The sequence below is a fragment of the Agelaius phoeniceus genome, chromosome 10 (genome assembly GCF_051311805.1).
Source record: "Agelaius phoeniceus isolate bAgePho1 chromosome 10, bAgePho1.hap1, whole genome shotgun sequence".
Lineage (NCBI taxonomy): Eukaryota > Metazoa > Chordata > Aves > Passeriformes > Icteridae > Agelaius > Agelaius phoeniceus.
In genome coordinates this window covers 6,332,002-6,356,915 of record NC_135274.1, presented here as the reverse complement: position 1 = coordinate 6,356,915, position 24,914 = coordinate 6,332,002, and the positions used below count along the sequence as shown (strand labels likewise).

Here is a 24,914-nt window from a genome sequence, read left to right as displayed (position 1 = left end):
CAGTTCAGGTATTCAGTTGCCCAAGCTGGTGGCTCAGAGGAGGGACCATGAACAAAGAAATGCCTGGCAATTGAAAAGTTTCATTCCCTCTCCCTCACACCAAGAGCCTGGGGTCCTTCTCACCCTTCACTGCATTGCTGTTTGGGTTGTTTCACACCCCTCAGGTGGGTTTTGGTGAGGGTTTGGTGGGTGGGTTCTGTTAGTCCACACTGTGATGGAACCCCATACTGTGTTCCAGTACACAGACCACAATCTGCTCCAGCATTTTAAGGTAATATTTTAACTGCAGCTTTGCCTATTCTAACTATTATTAATGATCTTTACTATTGTTATTGATCAGATTGTCAGCTCCTGGTTTCCTTCTGATCCATCTCTGCCTGACACAGCACAGCCTTAGGCTTCACATCAAGCTCAACCCATGGCCTAACAAATCCAGCTACTTATGTCAAGCACTGAGCTACTTCAAAATCCTCCAATTTTTTCAATGCAGTGGGCTCTGGGCAGGGTGCAGTGTGTTTGGGGCATTCTTTCAGAGGTTTTATGGGTTTAATGTATTCAGGCCCTGCTGTCTCTGTGGTTATGGCCCTGCTGCATCCATGTTCAAGGAGGGAGTAGAGGGAAAGGAGAGGACAGGAGCAGACCTGCCCTGGATTTGCTCTGGATCACCAAAGTCCTCACAAAAAAGAGCTCTCCCCATGTTAACCCTATTCCTTTTCCACCTCTACCTGGAAGATTTGCCCTGAACACCCACCTGACATTCTGTAACTTCCTCCACTTCTCTCACACCAGGGGTAACACCCAGCAGGACAAGCCCCAGGAAGGGCTGGTCACAAAGGGTACAAAGTGGCCCAAATGGGGCCAACAGAAACTTCTGGTCCCAGAGGTGCCAGGGTGGTGGCTCTGTGCACAGGGAAGGTAACAGCTGGAACAACTGTGCTGGGGAGCCTAAGAAACCACCCCTTGGGCTGCTGATGTCTAGGCATTGTTATTTTTGCCTTTCAGCAATCTCTCCTCCTCTTTCAGGTTTTCTGCTACCCCAGTTATGACTGTGCTCGACATTCTCCTCCAAAAACATCTGTCTTGTCCAGGGGAACAATTCAGAGTACAATGCATAGCAAAAAACATTGACCAAAAGATCTGGGAGTAGCACAGTGAGGGCCTCAGTGCCTGGGGATGTGTGAACACAGCACGTTCCTGACTCAGGGTCAGGCAGCTGCAGCAAGAAGGGGCTGAGTTTATCACATCCCACTGTCCTGCCAAAGCCATCCCAACACAGCCCTGCAGAGCTGCAGCCTCAGGAGCAGCACTCCCAGCTGACAGAGCCACGGGCTGGGAACAAGGTCAGGAGAGCAAAGAACAAAGCACAGAGCTGACTGGGGAATCAAGAAAAACAAGAAAACAACGCTCAGACTTTCCAGTTCTGCTCTCTTCCCTCAGCCTCTGGGGGAAACCAGCCCTGAGTATTTAAATATTTAAAAAATCACGAAAAGAGGCCCAAAAAACTCCTGGAGTTCAGCTCTGCTCCAGCACAAGTGGCTCTGGGCACAGCCCCAGCTCAGCCATGGCCATGCAGCCACTCCCCAGGCCAGGAAAGCTGGGGCATCTCCTCTCCATCCAGCACAGCCACAGGGTGCCACAGCCACCTCCAGGGCACAGCAGTGCTGCTCTGCCACCACAGCTGGCTGGAGCTTTCCTGTGCACACCACCAAAGTGCCTTTCAGTTATGATTTGTGGGTGTTTTTTGCTATGTGATTATCAATTTCTCAATTAGTCAGACCAAGAAGTAAATACAAAACCGAAAAAAAACCAATCCCAAAGTACTCTGTGTGCAGAAAACTCAGTTTTTTGACAACACAGAGCTGGCCACAGAGCAGGAAGGTTGATCCCCAGCACTGTGCTGAGCAGGAGCAGAGCCCCATCCATGTGGATCTGACACTGCTGGGAAGAGCCAAGGCAAACACACAGACTGAAGCAAGACTTGAGAACAAACATTTGAGCATAAAAGAATTTACTTAAGGAATACTTTTAAAAATAATAACTTAAAACCCACCATGGCCTCATGGTACCTCCCCCCTTAAGCTGAGGCTGGTGCTTGGCTTCTGCATCTTTGCAAGAACAATCACATAAAGAAACAGCAATTTTTTGCCCAAAATCATTTCAGCATAATGGATTTGAAGCAGGCAGCCCAAGACCTCCAGCTAAAGGAGTTCAAAGCATGACAAACACGTTCCAACAGGACTCTGCCTGCAGGAAACAGAAGAATGTAACATGTTTGGTAAATATAACCCTCCCCACCTCCTGCACGGATGGCTCCTGAGGCTGGAAATGCAAGGACCAGCTTCATTACAGGCACAGGCCTTTGCTGAAGGCTGTTCCTGCTCTTCCCAACACCTGGCAATGCCCCAGAGAAGGAAATGAACATAACAGATGAATTGAGGGATGAAGGAGGCATCAAACCACAGGGGAGAGGGGGCTACAAACTACAAAAAGGGTCTGCCAGGAGCCAGCCACTTCCCCAACCCTAAACAACAGGGGAAGCCACAAAGGAAAAACGACACTGCACTAGAACTCTGCAATGTGCAGTGAGATACAGATGGGAAAATCTCCTATTTCTTTCCCCTCTTCCTTGAGCATCCCTGCCACAAGGAGGAAGCACATCCACATGCTGGCAGCTCCTTGACTTTCCCTCTCACTCTGCCATAAGTGCTGACTAAATAATTACACACAAAGCAAGACCTTCCTGCAGCCACTGCAGCAGGAGACTGCACAGCAAACGCCTGGCAGGTCCCAGCTGCAGGTACAGATCTGAAAGTGTGCCCATCTCACAGTTTCATGCCATGACCCCCCTGTAGCTCTGCCACTCTTTGTTCCTGGCTGTGGGAGGAGAGCCTGGGAGGAGAAGCAGAGTGAAGCTTTCAGGACACAGCCCTCAACTAAAGAAAAACTCGCAGGAGCTGATCAAGAGAGGAAATCACCAGACATGGGCACAGAGCCTGGTTTAGGGAGAAAAGCAGGGCAGGCAGTCTGGTTTGGACATTTCACACTCCTCCTGCCCCACAGAAATGGGGCTGCACCAGCTTGAAACAATGGGAAGGCAAACACAAAGAGGAAAAAAACTTTTTCTACTCTCTCAATGCCTGCCCAACTTAGGGAGTTTGTACAGGGCTCCCCAGCAGCCCCAGCCATAAGGTGGTCAGGGCTCTGAGAGGCAACAGGGGTCTAAACCATGGCAGGAAACAAAAGGCTCACTCCAGTCTCTAAAACTCATCTGCCAGTGCACTCCTTCCTAATTTGCTTGGCAGCTACCAGATGAAAAGCCTAAAGATTAAGGAAAAGAAAAGCCCAGAGGTTCAGCAGCGCAGAGGAGGGCAAGGGAAGAGGGGAGAAGATAAAAACATTGCAGCATGAAGGGCCAGCCAGAGGGAATCACACCAGCAGTTGTCAGGTCTCTCCCAAGCCCACAAGCTGCAGAAGAAGACACCACAGTGCTGACTTCCAGCTGAAGTTCCTTCTTTTTACATCAAGATGAGATTTGAGTGCTCCAGACCATTTTTTTCCCTTCAGCCCCCCAGCCCTGTCCATCTGTGTTCAGGCCACCTTCACCAACCACTTCTGGAGGGCCTCCAAATCAGCCTCTCCCTCCTCTCCCTTGCTGCCTCGAGCACTGCACTCCACAAACTCCACCTTCATGGGCAGCTGGGAGAAGTCAAAGTCCTTGCCCTTCTTCCCCAGCTGGGCAGGGCCCCCTGTGGCTGAGCCATCCAGGCTGGTGGGGGCTGCAGAGCGTGTCACACGCAGGGTATTGCTGCAGGGAGAGAAGGAAAAAGGTCAGGAATTGGGGAGCAGGGGAGGATCACCTGCACTGGGATGTTTGGGGTGTGAGCAGCATGCCAGCTACATCAAGGACACAAGGCCCAGCACTGCCCTGCAAGGCTCAAGGGAGTAGGAGGGCACTCAGGTTTGGTTTTGTAATAAAGGACAGCAGAAGTCAGATGATAATGATGATGATGATGTCCTTATCCCAATTTGCCCACGGTAACATTGGAATAAAAGTGCCTAACAGGGCACAACAACTCCCTAGAAATCCAACACCTACACACAGCTGGCAAATGCTCAACATCAGAACAAGCAATTTATTGCTTATTTTCCTGCAGAATGTGAATGTGTGGCAACTAACTCCTGTGCTAAAAGCCAGGAGGAGGCTGGGTGTTCAGCCTGGAGGAGGCACAGCACAAACAGCCCTGCTGCCGTCTGCTGGCCAAAGGGGTTATAGATCCAGGGAATCATTCAGCTTGGAAAAGCCCTCTAAGACCATGGAGTCCAATGTAAACCCAGCACTGCCAAGCCCCAGACCAAACAGACTGTTCCCACTTCCATAGAGAACTCAGATATGGCTCAAGGGAGCTCACTGAGCAATGATGTAAGAGAAAAAGGACAAGAGGAAAAGCTCAGAGGGATTGAGATCCCATTCCATACTTACAGCTCTTTCTCCAGCTGTTGCTGGATGAGTTTTGCTGATTTTGCCATTGTGACATCTGGAGAGAAAATAAGGAAATCAGGTCTTTGGTTGTCAGAATTCAGAACCTTGTTCCTCCCCCTAAAGTAAGGCCAGGTCACACTGTGCACTCACTGGAGCTACCAGGACAAGGACAGCTGTGCCTGCAGTGGGATGGGGGATGCTGGAGCTTTGGGATAGCAGGCATGAAGGGGAACAACCCAACAGTCTGGCATAATGAGGGAATTAACTTCTCCTTGCTGGGCAGGAAGATACTTCAGAGGATGGGTTTGATGCACCAGCACTCCCTCCTGTCCTGCGCTTTCCACCTGTGACACACAGAGCCATGAAGGCCTCAGGCAGCTTCTGAGTTAGGGCAAGAAATAATTACAAAACCCAGATCTAACACTGCCCCAAAACATCCCACTGTTACACAGGGACCCACACTTCACTGTAGAACTTGTAGGAATCTGAAAATCGAGTCTTTTTTAGTAGCTGGGAATTCAGGCTACTCCAGAGAAAACATGGAACTCTGGCAGCTGAGCATTTTAACTTTGAAGCTGCTGAGTGTATAGGGATAGTTCACTGTGCTTGAGTTGATCCTATTTCCTGCTGCCTGGAGACTGAGGAACAGCTCTGCACAAAGCCAACAGAAACAAAAAGCCACCCAAAATCCACCAGCATCACCTACACCCACCCAAAGAGCTGCAGCTCTCCCAAGCAGTCCTGCTGAGTAGTCAGAGTTTAAACCTCAATTCCAGCCTTCCTTTTGCTGCAGTCCCAGCTCCCAGCTGCAGCAGGTGTGGCAGAGAGCCCTGCAGGCCCAGCCCAGGGTACCTTGCTTGTTGCAGGCGATGAGCAGCGCGGGCGCATTCCTGAGCACGGTGCTGTCCACCAGCACCTGGTACAGGAACTCTGCCACGTCCTTCACCTCCCGCTGGAAGGCCACGCTGTCCACCACAAACACGATGGCTCTGGGCAACAGGCAAGGACAGGGGATGGGGATGGAGCTCTGCAGTCACCTCCCCCTGCAGGCATTCCAGCCTGGGCTGAGATTTTCACATCTGGTCTCATCCAGCACAAGCGCAGGCTGGCAGCGTGTGCTGGATGAAATACATCCCATGGGCAGCTCCAGCTCCAGCAGGAATTCTTCCCCTGTCTCCCAAGATATCCCCCTGCCCCAGGATATCCCACACCCCCAGAGCTCCCTGCTGCACTGGCTTTGCCTCCTGGTGCACCACAAGCACAGGTAAGTAAGAAATTCATGGTGCGATTCTGGGATTGTCCTGTGCAGGGTCAGGACTCCATGATCCTTGTGGGCCCCTTCCCACTCAGGATATTCCATGAAGACAAAGTAAAAATTAACCAGCACCCCCCCACAGCAGAGCTCTGACTCTGGGGGCACCACCAGGCCAGCTCACAGCATTCCCAGCACCATCATTTGGTTTATCCCTTTTCCAAAGGATCTCCTGTCCCCTCCTGCCCTGCTGATCCCCTCCAGGTTACCTGGCTGCAGCCTTGAACCTCTCCAGGAACTGCAGCCTCAGACTCTCATGGCCTGGAAGGTCGATCAAGGTCACATTTGTGCTCTGGAACACAGGCAAGAAGGAATTAACAACACCTGATGGGGGGGTGACTGTGATCACAGACTGGGGAAAAGCAGCCTGACCCCAGATTTGTGTCCCAAAGGCACAACCCCACCTGCCCTGACACAGAACACAACAGCCTCACCTACTCACACACACCAAGCCTCCCCAGATGCACCAAACCTTGCTGGGAATAACACAAAAATGCCTTTGCAAGAGCCTTTTTTTAAATGAAGGCTGCAGAGGTTTCCCCTCCCAGGAAAGGAAGCAGCCAAAGGCTGGAGGTGGCAGAGAACACAGAGCTGAGCAGGGCCACGTCACTGCTCTCCAGATAAGGCTGCAGCAGCCCCTTCCTGCCCACTGCTCTTGCATTTCACTGGAAACCTTGGACATGGTTAAAAAAAGAATCAAAAAAGCAATCTGCCTTGCAATTACTTGTCTGCTCAATTAAAGAGACACAAAAATAGAAAAAAATTTAAAACTGTGCATGTTATTTTACAAAGTTTTTGGCCTTATTATCAATGTTGTTAAGAATGACTGAGAAGGTGAAGCCACAAAACCACCCTCTACTTTCACAATTCACCAGCAGTTAAGGTGCTGTCAGCATTCTGCTCTCCCTGCCACGTGTGCATCCAGCACAGGAGATTTCCAGAATGAATTAATTGCCAAAAACTGAAAACAACCATACCTGGGAAGAACCTAAAAATAACAGGACCTAAATCCAGGACTTAAAAATAACAAAATGCTTTCTGGGACCATATAAAGTCCAGCTGGAGCCTCTGCTTAAACCTGATAAAGCTTTTAATTTCAGGTTTTCTTGGCAGAAACAGAAATTACTGCTGAGGAAATAAACCAATGCAACAGAACAGTGAAACCCCCAGAGGTGTGGTTTTCAGTCAGAAATGTTTCCTTATTTTACAAGCAAAGAAAAAAGAACATGTGGAGCTCAGTAATACATTACACACCCCATTTCTTTCTCAGTATGCTTTGTCTGGAAAAATCCTGTCCGGCATTCAAACTGGGGCCTGAGCAGCACAAAATTTCCCAGGTTTATGAGGGGGAGCAGGAAAAGGCTGCAGCAGGGCTGGGGCAGGGCACTCACCTTGTCCTGGCTGAGCCTGTAGACAGCAGAGCTGTCGGTGATGGAGGTCTGGGTGTCCCGGTACCGCCCTGACAGCAGCTGGGGAAACAGGCACAGCCTCAGAACCACAGCCTGAGAGGCTCCCCAGCCCCAAACCAGCACCAGCACCACCCTCAGCCTCCTCAGAAACTGAAATGGTCTCACAGGGTAATGGGCAGCAGAGATCTGATCTCAGTTTCATGCAGGGAACTACACCTGGGGTCACTTTCTCCAGTTAATTAATAAATGGTCATTAGGAAAATAAATGCATATTTATATTGTGAATCTCCACTAAAACAAGAAGGAAGAGAGTGTGCCTGAAAATCCTCCAGAGTTTTCCAGCTGGGGCCATGGTAAGCACGGCTGTGCCCCTTTCTTTTTCAGACTCAGCAGTAACAGAATACCCAGGGCTGGAAGGGACCCACTAGATCATCAGCCCAACTGCTGGCCCTCCATGGACACCCCAATAATCCCACCCTGTGCCTGAGAGCATTGTCCAAACCCTCTTGGAGCTCTGGCAGCCCTGGGGCCGTGCCCATTCCCTGGGGAGCCTGGGCAGTGCCCCAGCACCCTCTGGGGTAAGATTCTTTCCCTGATCTCCAACCTCAGCTCCCTTGGCACAGCTCCAGCCGTTCCCTGGGGTGCTGTCCCTGCTCCCAGAGATTGGAGCTGCAGACTGCGGTGAGGTCAAGTACCCCTAAGCCTTTTACTATGACAAATTCAAACCAAAACGCAATTTCCTTGGACACTCCGTGGTGGCCAAAACTCGCTCTCCCATCCCTCCTTACACCCATAAACCCCGACTTTTCATTAAAAGATTAAAAACCGAACTAAAGGGAACTCCTTCACCGGGCCTCCCCGCTCACCCGAGCAAAAAGCAGCGTCTTCCCCGCGTCGCAGAGGCCCAGCAGCAGCACGGCCTTGCGGCTGCTCTTCCTGCCCTGCACGAACCGCCAGAGCACTGCGGGAGAGAGGAGCAGAGGAGGATGAGGATGGGAAGGGGACACCCGAGCCCGCCGCTGCCAGCACCGCCGCGCCCTCAGCAGGCCGCGGGGAAAGGGAAGTTCCTGCAACTCACGGAAGGTGATGGCGACGGCGATGAGCGCGACGAGCACGGAGAGCACGGCGGGGCCGCCCAGCTCCTGCCGCAGCGCCGCCAGGTGCGGCTCCAGCCCGCCCGCCATGGCCCGCACTCGTGGCCACGCCGCACTTCCGCTTCCGGCCCCGCGGCACGCCCGGAAGGGCGGGGCGCGGGGGCTCATGGGAGCTGTAGTTCTCCCTTCGGAGCCTGGAGGAACGTGGAGTGGTTTAGATGGAAAAGCTCTGTGACCCCAGCCCTGCCAGGGCCACCACTAAGGCATGTTCCGAAGTGCCACACACACAGGGCTTTTAAATCCCGGGCAGATGCGCCAGGGCTGGACAGCTCATTCTGCAAAGAAATTTTCCAATGTCCAACCTAAACCTCTGCTGGCACAACTTGATGCTGTTTCCCCTTGTCCTGTCCCTGTTCCCTGGGAGCAGAGCCTGACCCCCCCCAGCTGTCCCTTCCTGTCAGGAGCTGTGCAGAGCCAGAAGGTTCCCCCTGAGCCTCCTTTGCTCCAGGCTGAGCCCCTTCCCCAGCTCCCTCAGCCTCTCCTGGTGCTCCATTCCCTTCCCCAGCTCTGTTCCCTTCCCTGGACACGCTCCAGCCCCTCCATGTCCTTCCTGAATTGCTGGGCCCAGAACTGTCCCCAGGGCTGGAGGTGCCTTACAGGTCCCAGCACAGAGGGACAGTGTGAAAAATGTGTATTTTATGATTGGCTTTTCGTGAATATTAAAATGAATATTATATGTGTTGTGTTAGAAAGTTATGCTGTATTAATTTTCTCAAGTAGTGTGTTAAATATAGTTTAAGGTTATAACATAATGTTAAAATTGAAACTGTGCTATGTAGGATACTTTTTTTAAAGAGAGGACTCCCACTGAGATAGCAGCCACAGGACACCTGAATCTTTCAGAGAAAGAGAATTTATTGCTCCATTATCAAGTTCTTCCCGCCTCGATCAGCCCTGAAGATGCCGTCAGGAATCAGAGGAAGAAGTTGACACTGACCAGACAGAATCCTGTGTTTGAATGGAATTTATGCATCATGTATGAGGTGTATGAATATGCAACAGGCTATTGCTTTTAAGGGTTAATCCTCTGTTAACGTGGGTTCTTTTTGGGCTTATTTTGCCCAGAAAAAGGTACCCAGACTGTCTGTAACTCTTTGTTTTTATTGTCTTGTATTGTCCTAATCCCAATTGTCCAAATTATTATTACTCTAATTATATTACTATTTTATAACCATTTTATTACTATTAAACTTTTAAAATTTTAAAAACAAGTGATTGGCGTTTTTCACACTGTCCTTGAGCAGGAGATGGGATTGGAGACCCCCAGAGGTCCCTCTAGCTTGAGGGACCCTCCAGTGAGGTTCCTTTTATCCTTTAATGCCTTCTACCTCTGGGACAAGAGTTTAAACCTGATATGAAATGCAGATGGTGCAGCTTTTTTTAGGGAAAGTTCTCTGAGTTGTAGAAACAGCCTGTTAGAGGTACTGATTCTCTTTCTTTGCTAATTTTGAAGAATGGGTTAAAAAACCACCTGTCCAGTGTATTCATCCTACATAAACTGAGGGACTATATTTCATCCTTTCCTGTCACACTCTGCATTTCTGCCATCCAGGGGGATTTTCAGCCAGGCTGCTGGACTTCTCACCACACTTACCATATGCATCCAAACAATCATCAAAATATTCATTCCCTCAGAGCCAGGAGCTTTGTGCTCTCAGCAGCTCCTTCACACCTGCCTTGACAGCAGAACTGGGACACCCTGGATGAGCCCAGGCTGTTCCTCTGGAGCAGAGAGCTTCGGCAGCCCTTTTTGCCTTGCCTTTTTATTTTCACTGTGGTTCAGAATCAGGCAAAACAAACTACATGTTTGTTTTCAGGTCAGCAGCACAAAATCAGACAGGCTGCCTAAACAAACACATTTCTGAGCAAATCCTAGATTTTTCCAGAAAGTAAAAGAGATTGATTGGACTCTCCCCATCAATACATGTCCTACCTGCTGGAAGGGACTCAGAGCCACCCAGCTGAGATCTGAGACACAGCAGCTTCTGTTCACACCTCCCATCTTAGTCCCACTGTTTTATTTTGGTTTGGAGTGATTTTTATTCCTTCTTCATCTTCCCTGACACAAACATTCTCCCTCTTCCTGTGTCCCAACCACACTGGGGAACCCTCAGCTGCCAGGGAGACAATGGGATAATCTGGGCAAAGCAAAAGCACAGAGAGTACAAAGCATCTGTTAATTAGGCTCCAGGGTATATTCAATCCATTTTGCTTTGGCAAATGGTGCTAGAAATTTCCCTAAAGGGCAGCAGTAAGTGACAAGAGCCATGCTGGTGTCTATCACTGCCCTACAGTGAGAGGCACTGAGGAAGGAATGGGTTTAAGTACCATTTGGAAAAATCTCAGGACACCCTTTTAGATTTTAAATTTTATTTTTTGCTGTGCTGACAGCAGAGAATTGTAAAGTGTCAAAAGAGCTACTTTCAGAGTGATGAGGGAGGGCAGAGAAAGCAGTGAAGGCAGAGGGCCCTCCGTGGGTCAGTGTTCGCTGCTGAGGGCACGAGAGGAGTCATGGCTTGAGGTTTTCTCCCCCACCTCGAGGATCCTTCCCATCTCACTACTTGTCTGCAAGGAAGGTGCACACCTGGAGAAGATCTGGAAAGGGAAAGGACAGGAAAAAGTTCAGATCCTGCTTTTAAACACTCCCGTCCCACCAGGACACACCCAGCCATGCCAACAATGTCACACCATGGAAAATCCACAGTGTGCCACAAAAAAAGAGCTTTAACCACAAATCCCACACTGCTGGCTCAGGGGGGTTCTCTGTGCTGTTTCTCAAAGTCCATATTTTCTAAAGGAAAAGTCTTTTATTCACATTGCTGCCAGAGCAGCAGATTTTAAATCTGTTCTCAGTTCACCCAATGAACTTTGAGAAAAGAATATTGGCATTTTCTTCCTTTAAAGGCATGGAATGGACAGTTCCAGAAGAAACTTCTCATGCCTGCAAGGTAAGAACTGCAATTCAGGACTTCCTCTGGGGCTGTTCCAGTTACCTGATGGATTGCAGGTGTTGAGGCTGGCAAGTGAAGCATAGTATTTATCTCCAAGGAATTCCTTGTATGATATTCCATCATGGAGCTTGATCAGGCACTTTGTCCGGTCTTTAAACAGAAGATCCTTGGATTCATATGCAAACATATTGAAATCATCTCTCCTGGTTCCTTTTGGTCCAAACAGCCTCTGAAATAAAGGCACAAAGAGGAGAGAAGTAGAAAGCTGGCTTACTTCTTCTTCCTGGTTCTTCACCATCAGTCTGGGAAGCCTCAAGCCAGGCTCTGGAAATTTAGGATTGAACCTTCTGTCTGTATGCTTAGAGGAGGGATTGCTCATTGGTAGGCACATTTCTTGCCCCATTTTAACACGTCCCTGTGTGCAGAGATGCTGCCAGCAGGTCCTGTAACTTAACCATGAGTAGAAGCAAAAGACCAGACCTCTCACCAGACCCTGATGGTGGAGCCAATATTAATGTTTGCAGGGAGAAACAGATGGCTCAGCCTGGTTCTGGTAAGCTGTGTGTGTGCAGGGAGCCTGCTGTTGGGGCTGAGCCTGACCCAGCTGTGGTACAGACCAGGCACTACAAAGGAACTTCTGAAACACCCCAGCAGGAGCAGAGGCAGGAAAGGAGGTGATAAACTCATCTCACACAAGTATAATGTGACAGCAGCAAGAGCTGCAGTCCCACTGCTACCTAAAGGTGTGTTTGCTAAGGTGGCAGAGGAGAAAGAGCACTGGGGAAGGGATGGAGGAAGGAGGAGGCCAAGGGGTAAAAGCTTCCACCTCACACTGACTTGGGGAAAATCAGAGCAACCCCACAATATTTTTTCTACTCTCAGCATTACAAACCTCTTGGTTCTCCAGCATCTCACGGACTTGTGGTGCTTTCTCAGGACGTGCCATCACAGCATGGGTAGGGACTTTGGCCAGGTTGCATCTTCTGTAATCCATGACATTTGCCCGCTGCCCATCAGTGCACAGCAACTCAAATTGGTCCATTTTCAGATCTTTGGCCCAGCTTTCTGTATTTTTGCCTTTAAAGAGAATGAGTTTAGAGATTCACAGAGCTTGCATAGCAGGAGAACAGCAGCCTCAACACCACCTAGGCAGTCATGCAGATGGGGAAGGCAGCCCTGACCACATACCATCAGTGTTCTCCTCAACGATGGAATGCTTGATAAAGGCCACATCCCCCTGCTCAACCAGACACCTGGGAAGTAGAAAAAGAGGCCAGTGATGTAAATGCCTGAATCCTGTCCCTTTCCCACAGATTTGATTTAGACTTGAGTCTTATTCTGTACAATTAATCTCCAAGGACATCCAGGTCTAGAAGCCCTGCCACAAATATTTTAAATATATCTGAAATACAGCCTTTACACTCCTTATTTATGTTAAGAGAGGAGCACTTCTGCCATTGTGGCAGGGCTTGAGCCTCTCTGGGTTTGCCTGGAGGCACCAGAACATGACTTTTACAAAACAGGAATATTTCATGCAAATTTTCAGAAAGCAAAGAAAAAGTATGTCTAGTATTACAGAGACATGCCCTTTCAGTGGTGTAATGAAGAAAATGAGTTAGTGTGGGCATGAGGCTGTGCTCCAGCTGTGGCCTGGCCTCTGTGAGCAGCCCCAGGGCACGGAGGCAGCCTGGCTGTCCCAGCACGTACCGTAAAGCCCCGGTGTATCCGTAGTACTGCTCGTGGCTGCTGGCAACGCACTTCTCCGGAGGGACCCCCCCTGAGCCCTTGCACAGCTGGCAGAGCCGGGAGCTGGGAGGAGAGCCGGGAGCACAGCCCTGGCTGAAGTATTCATCTGGAGGCAGGGATAGGAGAAATTCACTTTTCCTGCCCTGAGAAGTTGGGTTTTATTGTAATAACGCGTTCTCGCTTCCTGGGGAGGTGGAAATGGGCTGGGAGAAGGAGCATGACTTAGTGGGCAGCACATCATGTGCATCCAGCTTTGACCATGGAACTTGGGTCCTGTTATTATTGATAATTATTGTTATTGTTGATAATTATTGTTATTGTTGCCCACAGAAGCTGTGGCTGCCCCTGGATCCCTGGAAGTGTCCAAGGCCAGGTTGGACAGGGCTTGGAGCAGCCTGGGTTAGTGGAAGGTGTCCTGCCCATGGCAGGGGGTAGAATGGGATGGGCTTTAGGGTCCCTTTCCACCCTAACCATTCCATGATTCTGTGACGAAGCAGGACCCAAGGCTCAAGTGCAATAGGCACTATCTTGGCATAAAAAGAGGAATGTTTTCCCTGCAAACCATTCCCAGCTCCCACAGAGCCAGCCCGAGCCTCCACAGCCTTTATTGGTCAGCAGAGGTGCATTTGGCAGCAGTGTCAGAGCTCTTGGGGTACAAGGGACAGTGGGAAAGAAAGGCAGGAGGATAGAGAAGCCAAGAATTGAACTTACTAACCCTAATATCTTCAATCTTTTAATAATTATATGCTTACTTTGTCTTGGTTGTTAACAGTGATAATGTTTCCAAATTATTTTTGTTGGACCATAACTCTCAATGAAGTCTTAGGCAGCCAGATTAAGTTTCTTAAAGATCAGCCTCTGTCCCCTGTTCTCAGCCCTTCCCCTCCCTTTGAGTTCATCTTTTATCCCCACTCCACACCCTACACTAGCACCAGGCCCATGTGGTGCAGCCCACATTCCCTTTTTGGGAACACCTCTTGGGCTGCTGCAAAAGGAAGGGGAGAGATGTGGAAAAAAAAGCAAAGAACCCCCAAGGAGCTGATGTGCCATATCATACTCTGAAGCAGATGCCAAAAGCCTAAAACTTTGCTCAGTGAAACCTTAAATAACAGCATCTTCTCCATTTCCTCCCTTCAGGAGGGAACCTTTGAGGCACAAGAAACTTTGAAAACCCTATGAAGGATGGTAAAAGATTTTTTTATGATCAGATTCCCAGCTCAAAGAAATGGATTCCCAACTGGACTCACCAAAGTTGCAGTTGCCTGTCCTGTTGTGGATCAGGCCCATGGGGATGTTCCAGCCAGCAGTTCTCCCCACGGCGGTGTGGCACGACTTCTTGCCCTGCAGGTTGTTCCAGCTGATATCCTTGTCAGACTTCTTCACAACAGCCACAGCAAAGTAGGTTGCTTTCAGAAGATAAAATAGAGAAGAACTGAGGCCTGACACAAGGATCCCACTGTGATCCCTTAGGAGAGAGCACTGGCTTCACTTGGGACAAGGCACCTATGAGCAGCACAGAATTACTTTGTGCTTCTAAGTACTTGGGCAAGCAATGGAAGAGTTTGTAGATGTAATGCATCTACTTCCACCACACTCCTGGAAAATTATTTTCCCTGACATTTCCCTGCCCTCCAAAGCTCTGATACCTGGATATAGGAGAAGGCTATGAGAAGGCAAGGCACATGTGAGGATTTTGTATCCACTCCTGATTTTTATTCTCTCCTTAGCAAAGGACAAAACCCTCCCCTCTTCTCCCCCTTTCCATTTCTAGAAAGAACAATTTCCTAATGCTGCAGCCCAGCCCCTCTTTCTCTGTTCATAGCCCTGACACTGTTATAGTGTGACCACACCAATCTCTGCCACTACCAAATGCTTCACCTTAATCTTATTGCAGCCCCTAATTTTCCCTCCAACTGCTAAACTTATGTCCCAAAATTCTAATATCTACACTGGACACTCTTTGGGTGGAGACTGGCCATTATTCTCCACTCATGACTCATATTTACTTTTCTACTAACATCCTTCTGGACTGTTTTCTGTCCCTCTGTTGGCAGTAATTACCTGGTTCTTCTTGTGATTCGCAGTGATTGTCTGTGGGAGGGGAGAAGAAGAAGATGTTAAGTTAAATACACCTCAAACCCAAAAGAAGAATCAAGCTCACTAATTTCTGGAGAAACTCTGTTGTAAAGTGACCCATTTCAAGTAACACCTTGTGAATCAGCAGAACAAAGCACAGCCTCCAGCTGCTCCTCTGAGCTAAAACAAGCAGTTTTACCAAGGCTGGTGCTAAAGGACCAGGGCATCCTAATTAAAACAGAGTTCCTGACTATCCATGCCTGCTCTGCCTTCATGGAAAGACAAGGCATGCAATGGTGAGCAGAGTTGCTTCAGAGCACTGTGTGTTAGGTTAGGTATGAGGGAAAGGTTCCTCCCCCAGAGTAGTGGGATGGTGGGACACTGAGCAGCTTCCCCAGGGAATGGGCACAGCCCCAGGGCTGCCAGAGCTCCAGGAGCCTTTGGACAATGCTCCCAGGCACAGGCTAGGATTGTCAGGGTGTCTGTTCAGGGCCAGGAGTTGGACTGATGATCCTGGTGGGTCCCTTCCAACCCAGGATGTTCTGTGATTTCTGCAGGATGCAGCACTGCAGCTGCTTTGTAAGATTCCAGAATAGAACCAGGACTTTGGCACCAGCCCATTCCCCACCAGCTGGACCCTGAGACAGAGCTGTGCTTACCCTCATAGCTCTCTGCCATCACTGGCACCAAGCCACACATGCCAGCAGTGTAGACAAAGCCTCCATCTAAGCTGATGGCATCTGCTTCACCTTTCTGAAATGGAAAGGTGCAGAAATGAAACACTGCAGGTCCCCAGGCCAGCGCTTTCCAGAGCTCAGATGGTAAAAGAAGTTCACAGTGAGAAGAAAAGGGGAAAAAAGCTGTACCATGATCTTTGTGATGCATTCCTTGGTGTCCTCTGCCACAACACACTCCACATCCCCGTTGCTCATCACGCTCCAGACGTCACATTTCTTCTTCTCATCCCTGCCAATGGCACACCACTGGATCTTCTTGTCCCTGCGGCTGGGGCTCAGGCGATCTGCAAAGGGAAAACAGGGAAAGCGGGGATGAGCCCTGCAGAGCCACCTCCTGGTGTCACTGACATATTTCCTGAAAAATCCTTTCATTAGGATCTTTTCTCCTGAGAAGCTGGGAAGCTTCAGCTTGCCCATGTTTTGCTGCTTTGGAATGTGATTTGGAGAATTGTTTACCCAGCATGTGAAATTGTTTTTACTTGATGACCAAAGACAGCCACCTGTGTCGAGGCTGTGAGCAGTCACAGGATTTTATTATGATTCCTTCCTTGTTAGCCTTCTGATGAAATCCTTCCTTCTATTCTTTTAGTATAGTTTTAATATAGCATTTTCTTTTAATATAATATATATCATAAAATAATAAATCATCCTTCTGAAACATGGAGTCAAGATTCTCATCTCTTCCCTTGTCCTGGGATCCCTAGGAACACCACCACATCCTGGTGTGAGGGACTTGGCCACAAACCACCAGTAAACACCAACCTGCTGCTGCTCAGGGCAAGGAGTTCTTGTTAATTAAGCCCTGAGCTGGCAAGAATAGAAAATAGTGGTTCTTGAGCTGAAGAAGTCTCAAAAATCAACTTACAAGTGAGAAAGGTGAATTGCTGCATAACACAAGCCATTCAGGCAGATTTCTGTTAGCTAAAACAGCACAACCACCAAACACCTGTGTGAAAATAGTAATTGGAATTGCTGCCTGAAATATGTAATTGGAATTGCTGCCTGAAATATGTCCCACATTTCTGCACTCCTCACAGCCCAGACAGCCATGAGACTAAGACCACACTGAACTGGAAACCTAGTTATGTTTCTGCAGAACAGCACTTGAATAATCTGGTGTGATGCCATGTGAAGTCCATTCACCCCCTTCCATAAATATCACTTAACAGAAGTGAAGTACTTTAAATTGCACTGTGAATTCAAAGTGGGTTTCAGAGATCATTTGTGGGATGTTTGACTCTCAGACAGCTATCAGAAGATGCTTGATGAGTCTAGATGGAAATCAAGGACATTGTTTCCCTCAAGTGTCTGAACCTGGTGTCCCGGGATGTTCCTTCTTTTTACAGCCCAGAAATGGTTTTTCTAAGCAGCAGTTTTGACCATGCCCAATCTCTACCACCAGCTGAATAACTGGTGTGGAGTTTGTAGATTTTCCATATTTGTCAATGTGGTGATTTGGGTTTGGATACAACAAATTCCGTTATTGATGTAAGTGAAGTTTGTGAAGGTTCTGTGATTTCACATTAAATATTTTGCAGATAATACAGTCTGTGTCTGAAAAAATCATGTTCCTTTTGCCTGGCTGTATTTGCCAATGCCAACTCTTCCACACAGCCCATGCTGACATGACAGTGGTGTTTGATGTCCTGCCTACCTTGCTGGAGGCTCTGGACAGCACTGTAATACTCAAAGCCCAGGTAGAGCTGAGAATCCATCAGTGATGGGATTTGCTTCAGCTGTACTGCAGAGTCTTTGAAAAGCAAGTCTTTGAGGGCTGGGTCCTTCTTGCCAGGTGGCCCAAAGAGGTGGAAGGTGCTGGTTGTGCCCACACCAAATTTTTCCTGCCACAAGGGAAAAAATAATCAGCAAACAACCACACCCAAACTCCTAGAAAACTGGAGAAAGCAACCAAAACCAGAGGACAGGGGATGTTAGAGGAAGGAAAGGAGAGACTGGTGGTACCTGTGCTTTGGAGAGGAAGTTCCAGATGTCATTGACCTTGCTGTCATCTCGAGCCACAACAGCATGAGCAGGAACCCTGGCCCAGTGACAGGCCTTGTAGTTGTCCACAGGCTGGCGGGTGCCATCCAGGCACAGCAGCTCATACTCATCCTTCTCTCCTGGGGCATTTTCTGAAGGAAGGGAGGAACCATGAGTAGCAGCACCATGAAAATAGACAGAAAGGTGAGTTTAGGAAGCTTTGTGATTAATTTATTTCTGTTGAAGCTCCAGGGGGAATTCTTAGCAGAAGACAGGTTGCAGGCACCTCCCTTGCAATGGGGTCATCTTGGGCGTATGAAGGCAATGCCTTTGGAAGAGAGATCACCTCAGCCTCTGCCATAACTAACCCAACAGTATGAGGATTTCTGCACAAAGGGATACAAATAGGTTTACAAATCCCATACAAATGGATTGAGCAGGTCAGGAGCTGCACATGGCCAGTGAAGGCCAGTAGGTGACTAATGTCAAGGCTGCAGACAAAGCCCAGGATGGAGATCACAAGGTTACATGAGAATTCAAGAGTGGAGGGACTTTTGAAGATCCCTAGTCAAGGCAGGGACCTTGACCAGAGCAGGATGTTCCAGGTAGATCTTGAAACCCTTCAAGGATGGAGAGTGCACAGCTGTCCTGGACAACCTGTCCCACTACCTCACTGTCCTCAAGGGGAAAATACCCTTGTATCAGGTTCCCAGGGTGATGAAGCCCATCCCACAGAGCACCTCCTTGCAGGACAGTTATCTCTGCCCCATGACCACCTTGGAGACCCTCCACTGAGCTCACTGCAGGTCCTGGGTGTGCCAGGCCACCCTTGGTCTCCATAGAGTTAGTGAACTCTTGCTGTGGGCTGAATTCCCTCCAAAATCCCATCCTGCTCAGGTGCTCACATTACAGCTGGCTCTGAGATATGGCACCAAGCAAGTTTTCCAATTACAAAGAAGAACCTCAGAGAAGAAAAAGTGGATTCACCATAATCCCATTTCTCATTAACAAGGATGATTCAGTTCACAATGTGCAAAACTTTTTTCAAGAGATGAAAGAGGCATTTGGGCCTGGAGAGGAATGAAAGCTGCACAGTGTAGACAAATTGCAGGATGGAGTGGCAGTGAGAGGTGGGGCCAGAAAGAAGAGAAATGAGGGATCTTGCCAGGTGTACCTTGAACAGTTGTGTGTTTCACAAAAGCCACGTCTCCTTTGCCATCTTTCAGACAGCTGCAGGTGGGAGGAACAGAAGAGAAGTTAGAAAAACTGACATTGTGACTTCCTATCTCCTGTTTCAACAAATTATTTTTGGCATAAACTGCAGGCATAGAGCAATAGTCATCCCCAAAAAGGCTATGCTGGAAGGGAAGAAATTGTAATGGCAGAGAAGCAATTCAGGCTCCTCAGGACCCATGATTCCAACACAGCCCTCCTTGGTACAACAAAAACTTGTATGTGTCAGGGCTAGAATGTTCCCCCAATGGAAAAATAACTCTCACTCACTGAAAAGCTCCAGAGTATCCAGAATAAGGTCCCGTGCGGGACATTTTGGTCTTGGCATCCCCCTTGCACTGACGGTACAGTTTGGCTTCAGTGGTGACACCAGGAACACAGCTGGCAGAGAAGAAATTGGCCACAGCTATGGATGAGAAGGAAGCAACAGTTGGTCAAAAATTCACTTTTAGGAGGACTTGGAAGGGAGAGGACCCCACAAGAAATATCAGTGTCCTGTGAAGTACCTCTGGACCCCCACAGAAGATTGGGCAACACCCCTTTCACAGTGACACCAGCCCTGGCTGAGCTCCCACGCCAGTCTCACCCTGACACTTGGTGTCACCCCTTTCACCGTGACACCAGCTGGTGTGGTGTGATGTCATGGTTTGCCTCAGATACCCCAGGTTTCTCCCTGATAATTCCCTGCCAGGTGTGTCAATCATTCTTCCTTTCCACACCCTGACCCCTGCCGAGTGCTGTTGGTCAATCCTGGCATTCCAGAAGGGCGTTGAGTGATTGGCAGATTCAAAAGATGCCCCACACTCCTGAGGAGACATTGGGCCATCCAGGTGTCCTCTGTCCCTTGAGACTTCCCCCCAATCTGGTTGCTGGTCCCTCATGTTCCTTCCCTCCCCCTCTCCCTGGGGTTGAAAGGAACAGCAACCACGCAGCTCGGGGAGTTCTGTTGGAGGAGTTGCTGGGTTCAGAGGCCTGTGGGTCAGAATAAAGCTCTGGATGGAAACCCTCCATCAGAACCAGCTCCTTTTCTTCACCATCACCTTAAAGCTTCTTTGCCAAGGTAAACCTGAGCTCCTGCAAGCCTGGACTTGCCTCCCTGTGCCCAGCTGCAGCATCCAGCCAGCCAAAGGTGTCTCTGAGGTGAAACACCACAGCTGCTGCCTTTTGGTCAAGCAGCAAGGGCCAGACACGTCCTGTCCAGCTATATTGGTAATTATTCCAATAACCAGCCCTGGCTGAGCTCCCACCCCAGTCTCTGCATGCCCCAGCTCACCTTGCTCGATGGAGCCCGAGTCTTTGCCGTCCCACTCGATGGCCCCACGGTGGATGAGTGTCCCAATGGGGATGACCCAGCCTGCTGACCTGCCCAGCCCTGTGTGGCAGGAGGTCTTGCCCTGCAGCTCATCTATAGAGAAGCCTGTTCCTTTCTTCACAACGGCCACGGCGTAGTAGCTGGTAGTGGAGCCTGCAGTGCAGGAAAAAGGAATGGAGCAGTGGGAAAAGAGGACTTAGGGACATTTCAAATCCTGCTCAACCCCCAGTTTCAGGGAACAAAGTGCTGTGCTTCTAAACAATCAGCTAATTTGGTTGAACACTTGTGGTTTTCTCATTTTCTTGGGGGTGAGCTAATGCTGCCCACATTGAACTAATGCTGCACATTACAACTTCCAGTAAGTGACCTGAAAATGCTATCACATTCAAGGTGCCATAGTTTTGTAAGGAACTTCAATGAATCTTTTTGCAAGTCTCTTCTCAAATGCTGTTGCCCACAGATGCCTTGTGAGACTGAAATTCCATATTTATAGTCTTTAGAATTTTACCCAGTCTGTCACATGCTATATTTGGGTACAGTGACTGAGTTGTAAGGGTGGTACAGACCTCAGCCTTTAAGGTTTAAGATCTTTTTCTTAACTACCACGTTGGGAATGACTCTGCTGTGTTGCTTTGATCCTGAATATTGTGTACAAATAGGCTGAACTCCAGGGAGGAGGTCAAAAGAGATTGGAGCTTTGGATGTGACAGGGAAATAGCATCTGTTTGGCTCCCAAGAAAAAGATGGGAGAGATGAAGGATGGTACAATGGGTGAATAGGGATGGAGCCATGGATCTCACTCTGATCAGAAGGGATTGTTGCAGAGCCCTTTTTATGCTTCTTTTTTCCTGGCGATTGCTTGCATTTCTTGCCTCAGTGATCTCAACTGGGTGTCCCTCCCAACCACAAGTAATGATGCTGCCTCTCCAATAATTTTTTTTTTGCTGTCTTGATGACTGCACAGGAAATCACAGAACTCATCTGTGCCTCCCAGCTCTGTGTTTTACCCACAGAGTTCAAGGCCACTGAAAGCAGAAGATCTCTGGGATCAGCACCATTTTTATGCTATGTTTCAGAAGGACCATGATCTCTGCTCATGGGGTCAGAGACCTTCACTGCAGCAAATTACAAGAAATGGAGCACTGGGTCCTGTAACCATGGGTGATGATTCACATTTTGCTGAACTGCCCCTCCATGCCTTCCCCTCTGGGAGCTGGAAACCAGGGGCAATATCTTGGACCCCCAATCAATATAAGTGGGAACTCTACATGCAAGGGATGGCCTCTGCACTCTCAGTTTGTTACCACCATTTGGCTTTAAAAAATGGCATGGAAATGTACCTTCACTGTGTTCATAGACCTCAGCAGCAATGGGCTTCAGCTTGTAGGGAGCAAGGCCTGCCTCAAAAACTTGACCTCCATCCAAGCTAATGGCATCTGCTTCGCTGTTCTAAACAACAAAGAGATTTAATCAATTAACAAAGAGCAGGAAAAGCACTTCCCAGAGTCTCTCCTGGATCCTTGTGTATAACAGGAGGATCACAGGAACAACCAGAAAGGAAACTCCATCTCCAGGTGAGATCCCAGCAGAGGAATTTGCTGCCCACTCACCGAAATGGCTTTTATGCAGTCGAGGTATGATGCTTTCTGCAGGCAGCTGAAAGCAAAGTTCTCCTGCTGCATGTTGTCCTTCAGGCTATTGCATTTTTTCTCTTCTGCTGAGGATATTGTGCACCACCTGACACTTGGCTTTTGGGGAGCAGCAAAACACAGAGCTGTAGAAAGAACCAGAAATAAATAGTCTCAGAGAGGTAGAAAGGCATTGATTGGAGAGGAACAGCATCTCTGTGAGCACAAAGTCAATGGTTCCCTGTGAGCACAAGGTCACTGCTTCTCTGTGGCCACATGCAAGATCTCCCAAGCCACACAGGAAGGTCCTTTCTTTCTTGCCTGACTTGTGCCCCATCAGGAACATCTGGGATGATCATTCCTGTCCCTGGACTATTGAGATTCAAGCAGCCTGGACTCACAGCAACATCCACAGCATTAGGAGAACAAATCCACACACTTCAATAGAAATCAAGCTCAAGCCTTTGCAAAAACAGAGAGAAAAGTTGGAGCACTGAAGCAGTGCCTGTGCCAATAACCCCAGAGGGGGAGCAGCTCTGACCTGGCCAGGCTGTGTGCAGTGCACTGCCACTCTCACCTCCTTGGCAGCTGAATAATCTGATCTATTGAACTGTCCCTCTGTCTCACCTGCTCCACTGCACCCCCTGAGAGATGCCACAGCACCACCACAGTCCTTCCATGAGTGCCCCAAGCAGCAAAAGCAGCTGAATGGCTGCTCTGGGGGACAATAACAAAGCAAAAGCCTCTGGTGGATGCAGATTCATGTCTCCTCCAGAAACCTGAGCCCAGGAATGCTGGAAACTTGCAGTTCAAGGAAGTGGCCAGCCTGTGCTGTCACTTCACCTCCACTCTGCCCCTTCTGGGCAGGGCTGTGCGACCAAGAGGCCACTTGCACCCCACTATCTCTCCAAACCTCAATGGTGCATTTCCTCCAAACACCTCCAGATTAACCTGTGTAGTTTCCATTTTCTCCTTCACCTCAGAAATAGCCTCTCTTTACCAGATTCCTGAGCCTCCCAGTGGAGGTGCTGGATTTGGCCACAGGGAGAATCCTTAACCTCAACTCATATGGCCACCTCCTCTTTTTTCATAGGTGTTTCAAGTTCATCATACATTTTTTAAGTCTTGGCTGCACAAAGCCATGGTCACCTAATGCTGGCAAGCATCCTGCCTGGGGCAAAGGCTCAGTGGGGACCTCCTGAGGGAGTCAACCCAGCTGTACTGGTGACACTGGGAAGGCAATGGCAGCCTGAGTGCCTGGCCACTGTCACAGACCTTTTGGGTGACCTCTTGTCTCTTTCTGTGCAGGGGAGGAAGAGGAGGAACCATTAAAAAACCATCTTTGCATGCTAATATTCAGCAGAGTTGCTGAAGGACTTCCTGATGCCAGAGGCACAGGGAGCACTTCCTAACAGAGGACATTAATCACCACCACACTTTATGGGGGATCAGAAGAGACCTGCTGCCTACTCCAGGAAGGAGATCCTTCTTGCCCTGTCCAGGCATCAGTTCCCAGGCCAGGTGCAGCCAGCAGTCTCCCTGCCACAGCTACCTGCTCATTGCTAGCCAGAGCTGTGAGCAGAGAAAGAGGAAAGAATTGCTCCAAGCAGAGCCAGCCCTGCAGCAGCACAAATTTGGCATAAAATAGGAAGGAGCCTGAGCAAAGTACAGCTGCAGCAGCAGGACAGAGCAGCGCAGGAGCAGAGTGGGAAGCACACAACATCTTTCATTATATAAGCTCTATTTTACTGTCCCTGCCCTCAAGTTTAACCAAACACATGCACAAGCTTGACAGGCAGGTGTTGCAATAATTTCTCTCCTCTGGCTGAGCCCGTGCTCCTCTCCCAGCACAGCATTGGCCGGAGGATGATTTTTCCCTTCACCCCGTGACAGCTGGAGCGTGGAGCCTGTCCCAAGCATCCCTCCTCCTTGCAGGGTGGGCATCGGCAGTGTGGGCAGCTGCAACCCTCCCTCCATCCCACAAAGCTGTCAGTAACATCAAAACACCATCCTCCTTGACAGATCCACGGCTGCCAAAGCAAGCAGCGCTCGTGTCCCGGCTTTTCCTTAACAGCTGCCTGGGTCTGGCGTACGCCACAGCTCCGAAACAGCCTTGCCTGGGGCACACAGAGGTTTTGACCTCCTTCCCCCAAAGTTTGCTTTCAGCAGACACTTACCCACTATCCCCAAGGATAGCACAGTGAAGAGTGTGAGTTTCATGCTTGAGCAGGGGGTCGGATGCCGTGGGAGGGGTGCAGCAGCCTTGGTCACAGACCGTCCCCTCCGAGTCTGTGATGGCTCTGGAACCGCTTTCTGTCCTTTTTATAGAGGAACAGCCTTGGCTGTGTTTGCAGAAGCAATGACCTAACACTGTTTGTCCTTCCTTGTTTCTCAATAGCTCCTAAATCGCCCCCCTCCCTGGATCAGCCCATTTTTAGGAAGCCTTTCACTTTGGCACTGAACCCTTCCCAGGCGGGAGTTGGAGCAGGGCAAAGCGCTTTGCATTTTACAAGGGGCTTCAGATGGAAAATTCCCAAGTTGTGACATTTGAATTCTCCTGCGGGCTGAAACGCTGCAGGAGAGGCGATTTTCTTTGTGCTGCCCACCCCCTGCCTTGCCCAGAACTAATCTCAGAAAGTCCCTGCTGGATCCAGAGCCGAGTTTTGTGTGTTTGCCAGTAACTGCTGCTGAGGTGCCCGTTGTCCCTTGGCTCGCAGCACTGAGTGCCTGCCCGCTCCCTTGTGTGCTCCTGGCAATGGCAGCGGGGTTGAAAGGCAGTAAATGATTCTTACACATGATCTGGCAAAAAAAAAGCCAACAGCCGTGACCAGACAGCTCCATAAGTGCCCTGCAGACAGAAAGAAGCATCACGCTGCACTTTTGGTAAATTTTTAGG

The 24,914-nt window shown here is 49.2% G+C and overlaps 1 protein-coding gene across 1 annotated transcript; it reads right to left on the bottom strand.

Annotated features, from left to right (window-relative positions):
- Positions 1-1,991: 1,991 nt before the first annotated feature.
- On the bottom strand, positions 1,992-24,407 carry LOC129124153 (ovotransferrin). The gene is made up of 25 exons (XM_077183653.1): positions 24,196-24,407; positions 22,001-22,164; positions 21,731-21,839; positions 20,352-20,543; positions 19,349-19,484; positions 19,020-19,075; positions 17,828-17,997; positions 17,520-17,706; positions 15,995-16,149; positions 15,788-15,881; positions 15,114-15,143; positions 14,300-14,458; positions 13,014-13,158; positions 12,495-12,559; positions 12,199-12,383; positions 11,349-11,535; positions 10,914-10,950; positions 10,648-10,658; positions 8,280-8,489; positions 8,068-8,162; positions 7,184-7,261; positions 6,002-6,084; positions 5,333-5,469; positions 4,481-4,535; positions 1,992-3,805 (listed from the first exon to the last, which is right to left on the bottom strand). Exons 1-25 carry the CDS (start codon positions 24,236-24,238, stop codon positions 3,589-3,591), a joined length of 3,000 nt encoding a protein of 999 aa, XP_077039768.1. The 5' UTR covers positions 24,239-24,407; the 3' UTR covers positions 1,992-3,588.
- Positions 24,408-24,914: the final 507 nt, after the last annotated feature.

Bases quoted from the DNA above. Each gene is read 5' to 3' on its own strand.
- LOC129124153 (XM_077183653.1), bottom strand. From the start codon at position 24,238: ATGAAACTCACACTCTTCACTGTGCTATCCTTGGGGATAGTGG. The intron at 11,536-12,198 runs GTTTGTAATGCT...CCTTTATTTCAG, and splicing joins AGATGCTGGAGAACCAAGAG to AGGCTGTTTGGACCAAAAGG. The intron at 10,951-11,348 runs GTAACTGGAACA...TTCCCTTTCCAG, and splicing joins CAACACCTGCAATCCATCAG to ATCTTCTCCAGGTGTGCACC.